The sequence below is a fragment of the Rattus norvegicus genome, chromosome 20 (genome assembly GCF_036323735.1).
Source record: "Rattus norvegicus strain BN/NHsdMcwi chromosome 20, GRCr8, whole genome shotgun sequence".
NCBI lineage: Eukaryota > Metazoa > Chordata > Mammalia > Rodentia > Muridae > Rattus > Rattus norvegicus.
The window spans coordinates 1,351,520-1,369,022 of record NC_086038.1 but is presented as its reverse complement, the minus strand read 5'-3'; the positions used below and the strand labels follow the sequence as shown (position 1 = coordinate 1,369,022).

Here is a 17,503-nt window from a genome sequence, read left to right as displayed (position 1 = left end):
CAAACCGCCACACTAGTAATTAGTGTGAGGGCAATAGAAGGAAAAGAAAGAGGGGTTGGGGATTTAGTTCAGTGCTCAGTGGTAGAATGCTTGCCGAGCAAGCACAAGGCCCTGGATTCGGCCCCCAGCTCAAAAAAAAAAAAAAAAAAAAAAAAAAAAAAAAAAAAAAGAAAAAAAAAAGAAAAAAGAAAAGAAAAGTAAATGAAAGGGACAGTAAAGAGGAGATGAGGCAGCTATAGCTAAAGGTAGACATGGTCTTCTGTGGGTCAGCACCTGGCCATTGGTAGGATTGTGGCCAGGATTTCCAAGTAGGAATACACAGTAAAAGCCCAGGAATTCTAGGATAATTACTCTGCTCAAAACATAGCCTACCACCTTGGCATGTGTGAGTACAGGAAAGTAAAACATCTAGTTAGCATTACAGAAGAAGTGATTGATTTAGCTTAATGTGCAGATGAGATTTTTATAAGAAGGAAATAGGGGAACATGGGGCATAGGAAACACACAGACCATCATATCCTATCCAGAGTGGTGCATGTCAGGGGACAGAGCAATAATGGCTAGCAGAGTAGGTAGTAAATGGCACCACGGCAGTCAAAAACCATGTAGTTGGGACTGAAGAGAAGGTTCAGTGGTTAGAAGCATTAGCTGTTCTCACAGAAGACTCAGGTTCAGTTTACAGCACCAAATGGCAGCTGACCACTGTCTGTAACTCTCGTTCCCGAGAATCTGATGCCCCCCTTCTGGATTCTTTGGACATTTGCACATGCACATACTCAGGCCCATACACATGCATAAAATAATAAAAATAAATCTTTTAAAAGATCATGACAGCCAGAGGAGAAAAGATAGTCCTGAGTGTGGCAGCTGGGAACTGAGCCTGGTCCTATGGGGATTTAGAAAGTTGGAATGGACACAGAATTGTATGGGGGGCTTAACTAAGGAGAGACTGCAGAAGAAAATGCATGCAAGAGTGTGAAGGTTTGCAACCAGGGCTACAAGGAACATGACAAAGACATTGCCCTGGAATAGCAAGAAGGCAGCCAGTAGGAAGAGGGAGAAGAAAGTAGCTGGAGTTGTGGCAAATTGCAAAATCACAGAACGAGGAAGTCAGTAACTACTGTGTGGTTGACTTTCTCCATTCACCTTGAAGGTCTCGGATATTCTTAGATACATGAGCTCATGAAGCCATACATATATGAACTCACCTCTGTAGGCTTAGATTTCCCAAAACCTACTTTAATAAAGGTTCTTAAACACTTCAACCTCCCTTCTAGCCCACCACCCACCACAGGTAGTGGGAAAGAACAGTTAATAGGAAACGGGAGTTGTGGACCTGTTTAGATAGAGTTCTTTGGGAGTTGTGGACCTGTTTAGATAGAGTTCTTTGGGAGTTGTGGACCTGTTTAGATAGAGTTCTTTGGGAGTTGTGGACCTGTTTAGATAGAGTTCTTTGGGAGTTGTGGACCTGTTTAGATAGAGTTCTTTGGGAGTTGTGGACCTGTTTAGATAGAGTTCTTTGGGAGTTGTGGACCTGTTTAGATAGAACTCTTTGGGGGTGATTTCAATCTTTGTTGTTAGTAAAACACTAACACAAGTCAGCAGCCGCAGTCCATTCTACTTGGCAATTATCCCTCATGAATCAGCAATGGTGGTTTGATCCAGAAGAAAGAACGAAGCTCGGCCAATGGGCCTGAGTCAGAGGAAGTGGCAAGAAGTCACTGGAACATCATAAAAAGTTCTTTGGAGAGTTACTCTCCGTGAAGTCACAACAAGCAAAGACTATCGAGGTAGAGCAAGGCAAATCAATGCTCCTCCCACCCCCACTGTCTAGGGTCATATTTATATTCCTTCTAAACATTACATGTCCTCTCAAGTGTCTGCTTCAGCAAAACATCCTCTCACCTGGGTCTGCTTCAGCAAAACATCCCTTCACCTGTCCGACCCAGCAAAACGTCATTTGACATAACTTGAGCTTCCAAAGAAACCAGAAATTTCTGCTTCACATCTCTGCTCCTCCTCTTGGAACACACGTACGCTCAGAGTAGTTTTGCATTCCCCTTTAACCCACTTCTCAGCTCTCTCTCTATATTTCAAAATAGAGTACTCTAAAAGTAGAGTGTTGACTGTTCAGGGCCATTTCTTGCCATTCACTAGAATGCCAGTTTCCTGGTATTCTATTCAGATTGATTAGGGAAGACCACACCCACAGTTTACTAGCCTAGCCCACTCTTGGAGCATTTCCTGCTGACTTTTTCATTTCCTTTCCTCTCTTCTGTCCTCTCCATTCCTTCCTTCCAACCATTCTAACCTCTCAAAATAAGGGCATTATTCTGCTTTGAGCTATTAGAGGGCTCCCTAGCTCACAATCATTGCTTCAGGCACCGTTCCATTTCTGATCCGTTCTATGGGAGAAAGCCAGTGTCTTCCAGGCTCCAGGCAGGAGAAAAGAGATATGGATGCTTGGATGATGCTTAATTGGTTTTGTGCGACATCTATTGCCACCATCTCTTTCTCTCTCCCTCTGTCTTTCCCTATCTCTGTCTCCTCTACTTTCATGAAAAGGGAAAACATGCAAAGATTCACATCGGATTTTACATCAGTCAGATCGAGGAGACTGACAGACTAGAGGGGTGGTGGTTGATTTAGAGGCCATTACATTTTTGTCTCTTTTCCATTTGTTACATTGTATAAAATATATATGAACCCCAAGTGCTATGGGGCATGAGTTACAAGTGCCTTTGTTGGAGAATTACTGGAAGGAGTCTGGGAGTTGGTAGTCAGATGTCTTGGGGACTGCAGAGCATTTTTCCCTAATGGGACAGAAAGGAAAGTTTCTTGTAGCCATTTTAATTTCTGCTCCAGTTTTGGTCAAGCATACATTCAGGAATTCTTTAAAAAAAAAAGTAATAACGCCTCAGTGGGGATGCTTCACTTTGTTCATTTAAGGCTGGTCTGCAGTAAATCTATAATTTGTTCTCAAGGGCCTCTTCTGCCAGCCTTCCCTTATGATAAAAAGCTCACAGTGAGAGGGCAGGATGGCTTGGGAGCAAGAAGAGGCCATGGAGGCTCAGAGACGGAGGGTGACAAGGGAAATGTCTCTAACCACGGCTCTCCATTATTCCAGGCCGAGTACAAAACGGAAGGAGCTGAAGTTGGGAAATTGAGCCATTCTGAAGTCTTCAAGCGAACCTTATCTCATCTTCTCCAGTTTTGTCTGTGGAGAGCAGGCTGCTTTCTAAGGCTTCCCAGGTGAAGTCCTATTCCTGTATAAAGTTTCACTGCCTAGTTCATAGACCCTTTAAAAAAGCTGAAAGGGTATTTCGACAGACATTTCCCTCAAATTAGTAACGCATTTCCATTAACCCAGAGAGCACAAAAGCCATTCTGTAGCAAGCGTTTTAGGAAATCCCCTTCGATTCCTTCAAGGTCCTGTTCCTGCTGGTTCCACCACAGAATCCTTCAAAGAAGATTCCAATCTTTCCTCTGCGTTCCTGGTCATGTAGAGAAGCGGGTAGGCACCCGTGCTCCCCAGGCGCTGGTTACTGTGCTCCTCTGGACATACAGCAACTGATCTCGCCTTGACTCTTGTTCTTCAATCTCACGGTATGGGAAAACTTGAGTATGCTTGAAACGACATGATTTTTCCATTTAAAGCCTTTGAAAGTTATTTATTGTTTGGCAATTTATAAAGATAACATGTGTTAGCAGATACTGTTAAGTATAATAAGAGAGTAAAATTTTCTTATGGTTTAAAGGCAAATTACAAAGTGTAATTCAGCATAGCTTCCTGTAAAATATGTGTTCTTAAGTGTCGCCTGAACTCCTTTGCCAGAGTGGTGGTGATTTTTGCTGAGGGCTCTCTGCTGTCCCAGAGTCACTGTTGGTGGGGTGAGTGCTGAAGCTCTAAGTTAGGGTTGTTTTGGTGTCCTTGCTCATTAGACAATTAGAGAGGTGCTTTTCAGTATTTTCACTTTCTGACAAGTTGATATGATCAAAGGCATGCTGATTCTAAAACTGGAATCCATCCACCCATCCTGGGAGTTTCACAACTGCAAATTCTTTAATATCTGCTTAAGCCTATGCTAGCAACACACTTCTCTTTCCCCATTGCCTCTGCTATATCTTCCTCATTTTCCTGCAGTTTTTAAATCTCACTACTTCTCTTCTTCCTCTTTTTCCTAACTCCCCTACTCTTTGGACAGTAGGACTGGTTACGTCATGTTCTGAAAACCCTAAGTTTCTTCCTTTTCTATATGAAAACAGACTCTGTGTTGGGAACTTAAAACATGCTGAAGACCAGGACCATGAGAGCTTTTCAGGACTGATTAGTATACTTCCTGTCTGAAGAGTACAGACTGCAGATTTGATCTCGAGCAGATCAAGAAGTCATCATGGAGTGAGTGAGTGCACAATTCATACCACACAGGGCTACCGACGGAACAGTGGGCAGAGGGGACCAGGGAAAGAGCTAGAGACGGCAGTAGACTCTGTAAATCATAGGACCCCAGTCTAGTGAAGGCACATAGATTTGGATTAGAGGAGAAGTTATTTTACACATGAGGTATTTGTTGTAAGACTTTGTTCTTCGCTGTTGCAGACTGAAATTTTATTTCCTGTGATGCACGCCTTTAATCCCAGCACTTGGGAAGCAGAGGCCAGCCTGATCCACATAGCAAGTTCCAGGGCAGCCTGTGCTGAATGAACTTGGTCTTGCTTCTAAGAGGGGGGATATTGTAAAAAGAAAACCTGTGACTGTGTCTTATCATACCATCTCAGTGCGTTCTCTGTCTGTCTGTCTCTGTCTCTCTGTGTCTCTGTCTGTCTGACTCTGTCTCTCTCTGCTTCCCTCTGTCTCTCTGTTCTCTGTGACTCTGTCTCTGTGCCTCTCTCTGTCTCTCTTTGTCTCTGTCTCTCTCTGCCTTTGTGTGTCTGTCTCCTCTCTGTTTCTTTCTTTTTCTCATAGACTCTGTCTCTTTGTTTCTGCCTTTTTGTCTGTCTGTCTGTCTGTCTGTCTGTCTGTCTGTCTGTCTGTCTGCCTGCCTGCCTGCCTGCCTGCCTGCCTGCCTGCCTGCCACTCTGTTATGTTATCTTGGCTCTGGGCTTTCCTAATGTTTAGTTTCATCCTGGATATTCCACTATGCTGTCTGTCTAGAAGTCCCCAGCCAGGCTTTGAAGCCAACAGGGTAAAGTTGTAGATATAATTTGTTACCAGCAGAGGGGGGCCATGCTCCATTAGTGGCCACCTCTCTGATTCACCTGATTCTTGGTCAGTGTGATTCTCAAACTCCCTAATGCTGTGCATGACCCTGTCACCAACCTTAAAATCACTTCATTGCTACTTTATAACGATGATTTTTGTTAGTGTTATGGATGTCTGATACAAAAAAGAGTTGTTCACCCCGAGGGGTCGCGACCCAGAGGTTGAGAACCATTGCACTTTCATTTCCGTTAGAGATGAACTTCCCTGGGAAGCTCCCCTGTGACATTTCGTGCCTCAGAATGTAGCCATAGTTTTCTCCTATCTGGCATACTCTTCTCCTTTTCCATTTCACACAACTGTAGCGGGCTACTCAGTACCCCGATCCCAGAACTATTTCATTCAGGTTTAATTCATCAGTATGTTACAATTATCTGCTGATGTGTGTATCTGTAATATAATGCACCTTAAGCAATGGTCTAGTTTTTTCCTTTTGTTTTTGTTTTTCTTAAGGTTTATTTATTTATGTATTTGGGTATTTTGCATGCATGTATATCTGCACACCAGAGGACAACATCAGACGGGTGTGGGCTGCCATGCGGGTGCTGGGAATTGAACTCAGGACCTTTTAGAAGAGCAGTCAGTGCTCTTAACCACTAAGCCATCTCTCAAGCCCCCAAGGGTCCATTTTTATTTGAATGGGAATCCTCAAGTTTAAAATAATATCCTCTATACACTCAGTTTTACATTGCTAAAGAAACAAGCTTAGTCAAGGAGACCTAAGGGGTGGCATGCAAGTTAGGCTTTTTGATGATTACTTATCATCATTAGTGTTATCAATTATTACATCTCTGAGGATGTAGCACTGGTGCTATAAAGGAGTGGAAATTACAATTCCATGCAATATATAGATGCAGCCTGTGGCCGAGGGTTGAATCTGTATGTTTTCTCCTGAGACTCTTGCCTCTGAGCCATTCAGTTTCACCTTCTTAGGCAGCCTTTGTAGGGCGTTTGTGTTAGACAACTTGAATTCCATGCTATACGTGATATATACTTTCATTACTATTATGGGGTAGAAACAGTTTAAATTTTATGAGAATGTGTGCATGGTTTGCTCTTGCTTTCTCCTTAATTCTCCGTGCTCAGCCAGCTTATTTAGTCTCTCTGCAGTACAAACCATTCATCACTTGGTCAGTGTGTGAAGTCCCACCCAGCTATACAAGGATTGCTTCAGCTGTTCAGAAGTGCTGTGCGCCACCAAACCTCTGCATCAGGGTCACAGCACCCAGTTCACTGTCTTCTGCCTGGCCTACTGTTATCCAGCCTTTACAATTTAGCTTAGTATAGGCTTAAAAGCTACTGCCTAAGGGAAGCTTCCTGGAGCTAGATTCCCTCACCCTCTTCCCCACAACCCGAGTCTGGGTTTCTTTTCCTTCTGATCCCACAGCTCCTACACTCCCCTTCTCACCTTTACTTATCGCATATTAACTAAAACCTCTAGTGAGCTAAAGAAATGGTAGTTGTAGAAGGTTATTTTGATAAAAGATTCTAAATAATAGAGACAAGAAGGCTACATAGGAGTGGAATATAGAAGAAGAAATGATTCAAAATCAAAGGAATTGGCAGGACTTGCCAAGGATCAGCCTTGGCGCAGAGAGGGGTTCTGAGAGAATGTGTGTCTGGGAGTGGCAACAAGAAACAACTCATGGATCTAAGCTGATCATGGATTCAAGCTGACGACCGGTGTTGTGCTTAATACAGTGTTTCCAGTCTGCTTCCCTCTGTTTTGCTTTCTCTCTGGAGACTTCTCTGTCTATATTCTGCCTGCTTGCTATTCTAAGAGATCTCTGTGTCCATGTCCTGCTTGCTTGTGAGTGTGTGTGTGTGTGTGTGTGTGTGTGTGTGTGTATGTCCTCTAAACAGCTCTCTTTTCATCCTAAAAAAATTCTCTGGATAGCTCATCTCCTGTAGAGTACAGATTCATTCAGCCTTTTATTTTACATAGCAACCCAGTCATTTACTCCAGGTTTTCCTTTTGATTATCTTATGAATCAGCATCCTGTGATCCCAGCCCTTCGACTCTTGGGAGACAGCAAGCATACATTCCCCCCCCCCCTTAACATTGCAAAAGAATTCTGAGATCTGTCTGCCTTTGTTAAGCACAGATGATAAACTAGTTGGGTGGGACCTTGCCTTGAAATTTCCATTTCTGCTGCACCTGGGCCTGAACCTGCTGTGTCCCAGGCTGACCTTGAACTCAGGAATCTGCCTGCATTTGTATCTATCTGCCTGTCTTTCTATCTTTCTGACAAGCTGGCTCATAGTGTATGTATCTCTGTTCCTTTAGATTCATAAAGCCTCTCATAATTCATATTGCATAGTTGAGAAGTTATATATTTTCAAATTCATATTTTTTAGAGTGCTTTTCCGTAGTCTTAAGGGTCCTGAAGGGACTGAAGGTCCTAGCATTTACCATTTTGCTGTGACATAGTCACACCCTTGACTCCTGGACTCCAGTTCTTTGTAATTATCATGGAGTCATTAATATTAACAAGGAGGACATTCCCTTCATTGCTAATTGGCCCAGAAAATCAACAGTCCTGAGGCTTACACCTGAACCAGGGTCAGGAGCCATATGACTGTATCCCCACAAGGGCCATCTCAGGCTCAGCAGGGACTTCAGAGACTGCATAATGGAGACCATAATGGGCTGTTCAGGTAAAGATGACTAACAGTGATCATGGAATCCCTACATAATTCCTCCGTAATTTTTAATTCTTTTATAGCATTGATGGCTGTGGTTATAGAACATAAACGTTTCTTGTCAAGGGACACACAAGATGGTCACCACAAAAAGTTTTGCTTTCTATTGAAATCTTGAATGTGGATAAACTCTCCTAGGCCATTAGGTGTATGCTACCTTAAAAAGCACGGAGAAAGTGGAGATGAAGTGGTGATAGTTAAGAGAAGAAAGATAAAGCCTATTTCAATCCATCCTCATGTTGAATACCCTGCCGTCATTTTGTTTTAGCCCCATCGATCTTAGAATTGCAACAGAAAACAGAGACAAACTACTGCCAAGCCAAGCAGAAAACCGAATATCCCATGGAAATTGTCTCCACAGGAAACCGAACTGTCTCTGAGTTTGTACTTCTTGGCTTCCATGAAATCCCTGGGCTGCACCTCCTGTTTTTTTCTGTGTTCATTATCCTCTACGTCTCCATCATCACAGGGAACATGCTCATTGCCGTGGTGGTTGTGAGCTCCCAGAGGCTTCACACACCCATGTATTTCTTTCTGGTGAACCTGTCCTTCATAGAGGTGGTCTATACTTCTACAGTGGTGCCCAAAATGTTGGAAGGCTTCGTACAGGAGGCCACCATATCTGTGGCTGGCTGCTTGCTCCAGTTCTTCGTCTTTGGCTCTCTTGCTACAGATGAGTGTTTCCTGCTGGCTGTCATGGCATATGATCGATATCTTGCAATCTGTCACCCCCTACGATACCCACTCCTGATGGGGCCTCAGTGGTGCCTGGGATTGGTGCTCACAGTCTGGCTGTCTGGCTTCATGGTAGACGGACTAGTGGTTGCTCTCATGGCCCAGCTGAGGTTCTGTGGCCCCAATCTAATTGATCACTTCTACTGCGACTTCTCACCTTTGATGATCCTGGCTTGCTCAGATACTGGAGTGGCCCAGGTGACTACATTTGTTCTCTCTGTTGTCTTCCTGACTGTCCCCTTTGGGCTGGTTCTGATGTCCTATGCTCAGATTGTGGTGACTGTGCTGAGAGTTCCTTCTGGGACCAGAAGGACCAAGGCCTTCTCCACGTGCTCCTCTCACCTGGCTGTGGTGTCCACATTCTATGGAACACTCATGGTCTTGTACATTGTGCCTTCTGCTGTTCATTCCCAGCTCCTCTCCAAGATCATTGCCCTGCTCTACACAGTGGTCACCCCCATCTTTAACCCTGTCATCTATACCTTGAAGAACCAGGAGGTACAGCAGGCACTAAGAAGGCTTTTCTACTGCAAACCGACTGAAATGTGAGCTAAGAAGAAAGGCAGTAAAGATTTTCTATTGGTCTGTCAGTGTCTTGATTAAAAAGTCTTCCACAATGCGCTGGAAATGAGTAACCATGCTTTTTCTCAAATTCCCCTTTTGGTCTTCTGAAGCATGCCCAGGGGGAAAGATAATAGTTAAACAGTTTTCTAATGTTAGTTTAAAAGATTGTGTAAATCATCGTGAGTTGTTTTCTGAATGCACCGTAAATAGTGCTCTTGTTTGATCATCACACAGTGAACACATATACTGGATTGCCACTCTGTAGCCTGTTGCTGTATGCAGCACTGATGCTAATAACTAATGAAAACAAAGTTATAGAAACAAGGCACCATTACAAACACAAATCTAGAACAATGTTCATCTATGTTATTGTAGTATGACATTTGAAGAGTTCTTTCCTATTGTGTGTATTTGGATTGAACATACAAATTAGACAGTTGAGCTTGCAGTTTGCTTTCCCACAAAATGATATGTCATATGTATCATACATGTACACAAACAACAATAATAAATTATTTTAAAAGGAGACCTATAATATACTTTCTGAAGGATAGAATAAAATTATATTCTTTCTCATCCTGCTCCTATTGACCTGGGTTATTGTCAGACTTATCAACTTCCTGACCTCTTACTTGTTATTTAACTTCTGTGAACTCCAAAGCTCCCTTAACATGATTTGTCAGTGGCTTCTAGGTTCAGTTAGAGGAAAGATATCAGAAAAATACAGGAATGCTTTAATTCACGAGATCTCCAGAATAAACAATGCAGTAAAACCTATAAGGAAATCAGGGGCTGTTGTTACTAAACCACTGGTAGGAATTCTAACAATAATCACATGAGTGTAGTGCTAATCCCCCAAGACTGGAAGTCTATGGCAAAAGCAATACTAGAACCTGTGTTCCATTTACAATGGCTTTCATGGTGAGAAAAGAGGCAAAGGAGACAGCAAGACAAAATAGAGCCAGTGGTAGAGATATTTCCAAAGATCAGCTGCTTGGTGAAACTCGATTTGCTAAGATATGAGATAGAGGTGCAGGCTGTATATGATGAAGAAACCCTGGCATCTTGTCCCTTGGCAGCCTTAAATGCCTAAGACAAACTCTCAGAACCAGGGAAAAGAATTGAACCATTTCCTCAAGTCATGCAAAGTCCAAAGGAAACATTTCCTGACTTTTTGCAGAGGTCAACTTCTGCTGTAGAAAGAAGTATATCAGATCCATCAGTAAGAAAGGCAACAGTAGAATCCTTCGCCTTTGAAAATGTGAATGCTGAAAGCAAGGAAGTAATCAGACCGTTGGGGGCAAGGTCAACATCAATAGATGAGTGGATTAGATATACAGCTGATGTTAGGCCTCGTTTGCCTGATAGGACCTTACTAGGAGAAGCTGCCACTAGAGGCCTTGAGATGACCCAAAATTTCAAATGTTTTAATTGTGGTAAGTAGGGTCATCTCAGAATAAATTGCAGAGAAAGCCAAATTAATCCCAAAAGGGAGCCTATGCCTTTTGGAATATGTAAAAGATGTAGCAAAGGCTGGCATTTGACTAGGGAGTGTAGAATAACAATAGACAAATGGGCGATACCTTGCTAAAAAACAAAACAAAACAAAACAAAACAACCCCAACAAACTCCCAGGGGGGGCCTATTGCAGGTCCTAACACCAGACAGGAAGCATTCTCTTCCTCAGGACAATTAAACACCACTGCTCTAAAAAACAGATGTTGTGAGATCAGATAATGAAGCTGAGGCAAATTCTATAGACAGTTCAAAAAAACCTAGAAGGGGGCCAAAACCAAATATTTTAGCAAACTTCTATAGAGGATCAAAGGCCCATGCTAAGAATACTAGTATACAATATTGAGATTGAAGGAATGGTTGACACTGGAGCAAATGTCACCATTTTCTCTTCAAAATCTTGGCCTGCAAGTTGGCCACTTCAAGAAGTAGAAATCCAATTTCAAGGAACTGGAACTTTTTCCCAAATAAAACAAAGCACCAGATGGCTTAAATATATAGGACCTGAAGGTCAGATAGGAAAATTAAGGCCATATGTGGCTTATATAGCCATTAGCTAATGGGCAAGAGATCTGTTACAGGAGTGGAAAACACAAATTAATATCCCCTCAGTTTCAGAGGCTGGCCACAAAACTGGTCAGGCTCCTAAAAAATAAATTAAAGTAGTTAAGGAATGTTATCAAAGGCAGTTACAGACTGTCCAGGATGTCTATAAACAAGATACAGCAGGAGTTGACAATTTAGCTTTACCTCATGGAGACACTGCTAAGACACCAATGGTCTTACCATTAAGGTGGTTGATGACTAACCCATTTGGATTGATAAATGATGTATGACAAAACAAACAAACAAACAAACAAACAAACAACAAACCTACAGGCATATAAAACAGCTAGTCAGGAGCAGCTGGAGGCTCAGCATGTAGAGTTCATCAGCCCTTGGAATTCTCCGGTATTGGTCATTAAAAAAAAAAAATCTGGCGCCCTTCAACAGAGGAATGGATACAGAAAATGTGGTACATCTACACAATGGAATATTACTCAGCTATCAAAAACAACGAGTTTATGAAATTCGTAGGCAAATGGTTGGAACTGGAAAATATCATCCTGAGTGAGCTAACCCAATCACAGAAAGACATACATGGTATGCACTCATTGATAAGTGGCTATTAGCCCAAATGCTTGAATTACCCTAGATCCCTAGAACAAACGAAACTCAAGACGGATGATCAAAATGTGAATGCTTCACTCCTTCTTTAAATGAGGAAAAAGAATACCCTTGGCAGGGAAGGGAGAGGCAAAGATTAAAACAGAGACTGAAGGAACACCCATTCAGAGCTTGCCCCACATGTGGCCCATACATATACAGCCACCCAATTAGACAAGATGGATGAAGCAAAGAAGTGCAGACAGACAGGAGCCGGATGTAGATCGCTCCTGAGAGACACAGCCAGAATACAGCAAATACAGAGGCGAATGCCAGCAGCAAACCACTGAACTGAGAATAGGTCCCCCGTTGAAGGAATCAGAGAAAGAACTGGAAGAGCTTGAAGGGGCTCGAGACCCCATACGTACAACAATGCCAAGCAACCAGAGCTTCCAGGGACTAAGCCACTACCTAAAGACTATACATGGACTGACCCTGGACTCTGACCCCATAGGTAGCAATGAATATCCTAGTAAGAGCACCAGTGGAAGGGGAAGCCCTGGGTCCTGCTAAGACTGAACCCCCAGTGAACTAGACTATGGGGGGAGGGCGGCAATGGGGGGAGGGTTGGGAGGGGAACACCCATAAGGAAGGGGAGGGGGAGGGGGATGTTTGCCCGGAAACCGGGAAAGGGAATAACACTCGAAATGTATATAAGAAATACTCAAGTTAATAAAAAAAAATAGAAAAAAAATCTGGCAAATGGAGAATATTGACAGATCTCCAGGCAATTAAAAGATTATTCAGCTAATGGGTTCCTTGCAGCCTGGAATCCCATTGCATTCCTCGTTGCCTAAGGAATGGCCTATCGTAGTGATTGATTTAAAAGATTGCTTTTTCACAATTCCTCTACGTGGACAAGATAAGGAAAGGTTTGCTTTCTCAGTACTTACCTTCAGTAGAAGTTGTCCAATAAAAAGATATCATTGGAAAGTCCTGTTACTAAAGAATGTTAAATAGCCCTGTCTTGTGTCTATATTATACAACAGCCATTGGAGATGATTCAAAATTTCCCGAATTCATTATTCATCATTATATGGATGATATCCTATTAGATGATTCAGATATAAATATCCTGGAAAGAATGTCTGATGAAATAAAGAAAAAATTGCCTTGCTGGGGATTGTAAATTGTCCCTGAAAAAAAATACAAAGAGGCAATTCTATTAATTATATAGGATATAGAATAAGTCTGCAAAAGTTTAGACTACAAAAAGTGCAAATTAGAAGAAGCCAATTAAAGACTCTTAATGATTTTCAGAAGTTACTGGGAGATACTAACTGGTTTCGGCCTGTGATAGTCTTGGCTTCTCAAGAGCTAAGCAATTTATTTTAAGCCTTACAAAGTGATAAAGATTTAAATAGTCTGAGGAAATTATCAGCTGAGGCCTGGTAGAAAGGAAATTGCAAGATACATATCTAGATTGTACTGATCCAAAGTTGGCCTGCATCTTAGTTATCTTACCTCTACTCATTCCTCTACAGGAATTCTCATGCAAAGGGAAGATTATATCTTAGAATAGATAAACAGAGTTTTTTTTTTTTTAAAAAGATTTATTTATTATATGTAAGTACACTGTAGCTGTCTTCACACAAACCAGAAGAGGGCATCGGGTCTCATTACAGATGGTTGTGAGCCACTATGTGGTTGCTGGGAATTGAACTCAGGACCTCAGGAAGAACAGTCGGTGTTCTTAACCACTGAGCCACCTCTCCAGCCCAACAGAGTTTTTAAGAAATTAAAAACCTACATAGAGAAGGTCTCTGAATTGATACTAAAAGGAAAAATGAGACACTGACAATTAGCTGAATTGGATCCAGCTGAAATAGTGGTACCTTTTACTAACACAGAGATTGCCTCATTATGGGCACAAGATGAACAGTGGCAAAGAGTATGCAGTAATTTCTTGGGAGAGATTAGCAACAGATATCCTAAAAGCAAGTGACTTCAATTCATAAAAAGAACTAACTTGATTCTCTTATAATAAAGAGTTCCAACTTCTGAGCCCCAATATTTTCCAATGATGCTAATAAATCAGGAAGGGTGGCTAAGAGTCCCTATAAGTTGGTTCGAAAATCTGAATTATATGCAATGCTCATGGTGTTATCATATTTTTCAAGAGTCTCTTAATATAGTAACTGACTCTCAATATGCAGAAAGGGTTGTTTTACACATAGAGACTGCTGACCTTACTCAGGATGATTCTGAATTGACTTCACTATTTACTCAGCTACAACAAATGATTAGAAACAGGAGTCATCCACTACATATAACACACATAAGATCCCACACAAGTCTGCCAGGCCCTCTGGTGCAAGGTAATAATGACATTGACCAGATATTGATAGGAAGTGCACTAGAGGCTTCAGATTTCCATAAAAAATCACATTAACAGTAAAGGTTTAGAGAAAATTCTCTATTGCTTGGCAGGCAGTCAAGGAAATTGTGAGGCAATGTCCTACTTGCTCATTCTATAACCAAATTCCATTAGCTTTCAATTGGACAAAAAGGAGGAAATGTTGTGAATTGCCCTGGTGTTGTTTGTATTCTGATATTAATTTTGTTTCCTCAAGAGGGTTGTCCCAACCAGTAGTGCATCACTTACTCAGGTGATTTCATGTGAAGCTTCTCCCCATTCTAACTGGTCAAATGAAGGCTAGAGCCTGTGATTGGGCAGTAGAAGGGAAAGGTGGGGTTGGAGGTTTTAGAGAATAGAGGAAGGGTAGGGGATGATGGAGGAGAAGGACAGAGGAGGAAGAGGTGGAAGAAAGATGGGACAGAACCACCTGGCCTGGAGAAGCCTTGTAGCTGGGGAACAGATTAGGGTAGTGATAGACCCAATCTAGATGTACAGCTTATAAATATGAAAATTGAGTTGTGTGTTTTTGCATGGGCTTATTGGGGTTGGATGCTTACTTCAACAAATTGCAACAGATGTTCATGCATCAGGAATATGAGTCTAAGAAGACCAATTAAAGAATATCAAACCCAACATAGTATTCCTTCCAATAGATCATTTTATATGTTACTTGTCTTGCTGCTGTGGCAAAACACATGGCAAGCAATTTAGGAATGAAAGTTTCATTTTAATCATGGTTTAAAGAATACATATAACACATCAGGATGTGGAAAGCATAGAAGGAGGATGGGGTCACTGGTCACACTGCAGGTATGATCAACAAGCAAATAAAAGATGAATAATGATAGTAAGCTAGGTTTTTCCTTTTTCCCTTCCTCAGACTAGGATGATTCTATGGAATGGGTGGTGCACCCACATTCAAAGTGGATCCTTCCTCCTCGGTGAAATCTCTCAAGAGACATGCTCACAGACATGTCCTTAGGTGTGCATTGAAGGTGATTCCAAATCAAGTCCAGTTAACACTGAAGATTAGCCATAGCAGTCATGTAGTTCTCCCATGAGCCGTGGTGGTAACTGACTCACGTTGCATGTGTGTTAGTGATGTGGGCTGTGATCCTTCCTTAGTCTGGAGACTTCACCATGTTCAAAATCCTTCTCAAAGAACTCTTAACATCCTTATTTCTCAGACTGTAAATGAAGGGGTTCAGAGTGGGAGTTACCAAGGTATACATGACAGCAGCTACCACCTCCCCAGAGGAATAAGAGCTAGATGGGGGCTTCAGGTAGGTGGTAAAGACTGTGCTGTAGAAAAGGAGGACTACAGAGAGGTGGGAACTGCATGTGGCCAAGGCTTTCCGTTTCCCCTGTGCTGATGGAACCCTAGCCACGGCATAAAAAATACAACTATAAGAACTTACAATGCAGAGAAGTGCACTGATTCCGAAAACTCCAGCCAAAGCCATCATTAGACCCTCATTGAGGTGAGCATCAGAGCAGGAAAGCAATAAGAGAGGCCCAAAATCACAGAAAAAATGAGGAATCATTTGATTGGTGTGAAAATATAACTGAGAGAGCAGCAAAGTATGGGTCAGAGACACACAATGAGCTACTCCCCATGACCCACTGACCAGAACCCCACATCTACAAGGAGTCATGAGAAGTGGGTAGAGTAGTGGGTGGCAGATAGCAGCATAGCGGTCAATAGCCATGACTGCTAGAAGCAGGTTATCCATGTCCGCAAAAACAGCAAAGAAGTACAACTGAGTCAGGCATCCAGAGAATGAGATTGATCCATCTCCAGTCCACAGAGTCTGCAGAATTTTGGGAGCTGTGGTGGTGATGAAGCAAAGATCCACGAGTGAGAGCTGACTGAGGAAGAAATACATGGGGGTGTGGAGGTGGACATCAGCACCAATAGCTAACAGAAGGAGCAGGTTCCCTGAAAGTCCCAACAAGTAGAGAACAAGGAAGACGCTAAAGAAGAGTTGCCATTTCTCTGGATCCCTGGACAGTCCCAAGAGGATAAAGCCAGGAGCTTGACTGCAATTCATCCTTGGTCTTTTGCTTCAAGAAGAAATTGGTGTGAAGACAATTCACTAGCTTCAAGGAAGAATTGGCATCAACCTAGACCTGGTCCCTTGGCAATTTGTCTCCCTCACAGCATTGAGCAGTGGAAACTAGAATAGGAAAGGGAGGGACAAGACTTGGAGTTCATCAAAAATAGCTCCTCAAGAAACAAAGTCAATATTTTGAATGGCTTCCAGGAATTCTGTGGGTGAACGCGCTGCTATTTAACCATTCTTTCACAGGATAGAGTAAGCAGTTTCCTGTGAATCTTTTTGACTGCGATTCCTTTGAAGATAGAGCCTGCATCTTAGTACTTAGTGCTTTGCTGACAGTGAGATTTCAATAAATGTTCCTTTCCAACCATAGAGTCTCCAGTCTGGTTGCAGCTCTAGGGGACTAAGTAGAGTATGGCTGTCTCCTGGGTGACCTACTGTACCACTGTTGCCTCAATGAATGCGTTGTTCACAGTGCTGCCAAGGGAGTTCCTTCAAAAACCATAATCCTGTTACTTATTTGTTTAAAGGAAGTTACATGGATAAGCATAATTTTAATGAAACTGTATAAGATGCCTGGTTTGGCATCTAAGGCTCTTATTGGTTTGATCCGGCAATGCCTCATAAACAATATTGTGCCTCATGGCCCACATTCAAGGAGTTATCAGCAAGATTCACATTTCTCAGTACTAATTTTGTGTCTTGGTCAGTTTCTCCTGGTAGCATAATACTACAAGCTAAGTAATGAAAAAAAAAAAGATTTATTTTGGAACAAAGATCAAGTAAAGGAAGAGCTCCCTTTTGACCGGTTCTGAGACAGCAGAGAACAACACTCAGGATGATGTCGGAAGTGTGTGTCTGTTTCTTCTGGTAACTCTTCTAAAGTCACTAGTATCTAATCTTTGTGTGTTTATCTAACCCAAAAGACAGCCAAAGGTTCCACCACAGTCAGACTCAGTTTCTCTAATCTCAGTACCTCACTGAGCTGTGTTATGACCCTCAGAGATAGTACGTGGTTTCAAATCATAGGATTTACCCTTGCCTTCTCAGTTTCTCTCCTAGGAAGTCTTATGCTTCTTTGATTAGCAGATGTACCTTGTA

The 17,503-nt window shown here is 42.2% G+C and overlaps 2 protein-coding genes across 2 annotated transcripts; one reads left to right on the top strand and one right to left on the bottom strand.

Moving 5' to 3' along the window:
* The first annotated feature begins 8,305 nt into the window (after window positions 1-8,305).
* Window positions 8,306-9,247, top strand: Or11a4 (olfactory receptor family 11 subfamily A member 4). The gene has a single exon (NM_001001425.1). The coding sequence runs from the start codon at window positions 8,306-8,308 to the stop codon at window positions 9,245-9,247; it is 942 nt and encodes a 313-aa protein (NP_001001425.1).
* A 6,216-nt stretch (window positions 9,248-15,463) lies between these two features.
* On the bottom strand, window positions 15,464-16,393 carry Or1o2 (olfactory receptor family 1 subfamily O member 2). The gene has a single exon (NM_001001424.1). The coding sequence runs from the start codon at window positions 16,391-16,393 to the stop codon at window positions 15,464-15,466; it is 930 nt and encodes a 309-aa protein (NP_001001424.1).
* Between the last annotated feature and the right edge of the window lie 1,110 nt (window positions 16,394-17,503).

Coding starts and splice junctions, on each gene's coding strand:
- Or1o2 (NM_001001424.1), bottom strand. CDS start 16,393: ATGAATTGCAGTCAAGCTCCTGGCTTTATCCTCTTGGGACTGTCCAGG.
- Or11a4 (NM_001001425.1), top strand. CDS start 8,306: ATGGAAATTGTCTCCACAGGAAACCGAACTGTCTCTGAGTTTGTACTT.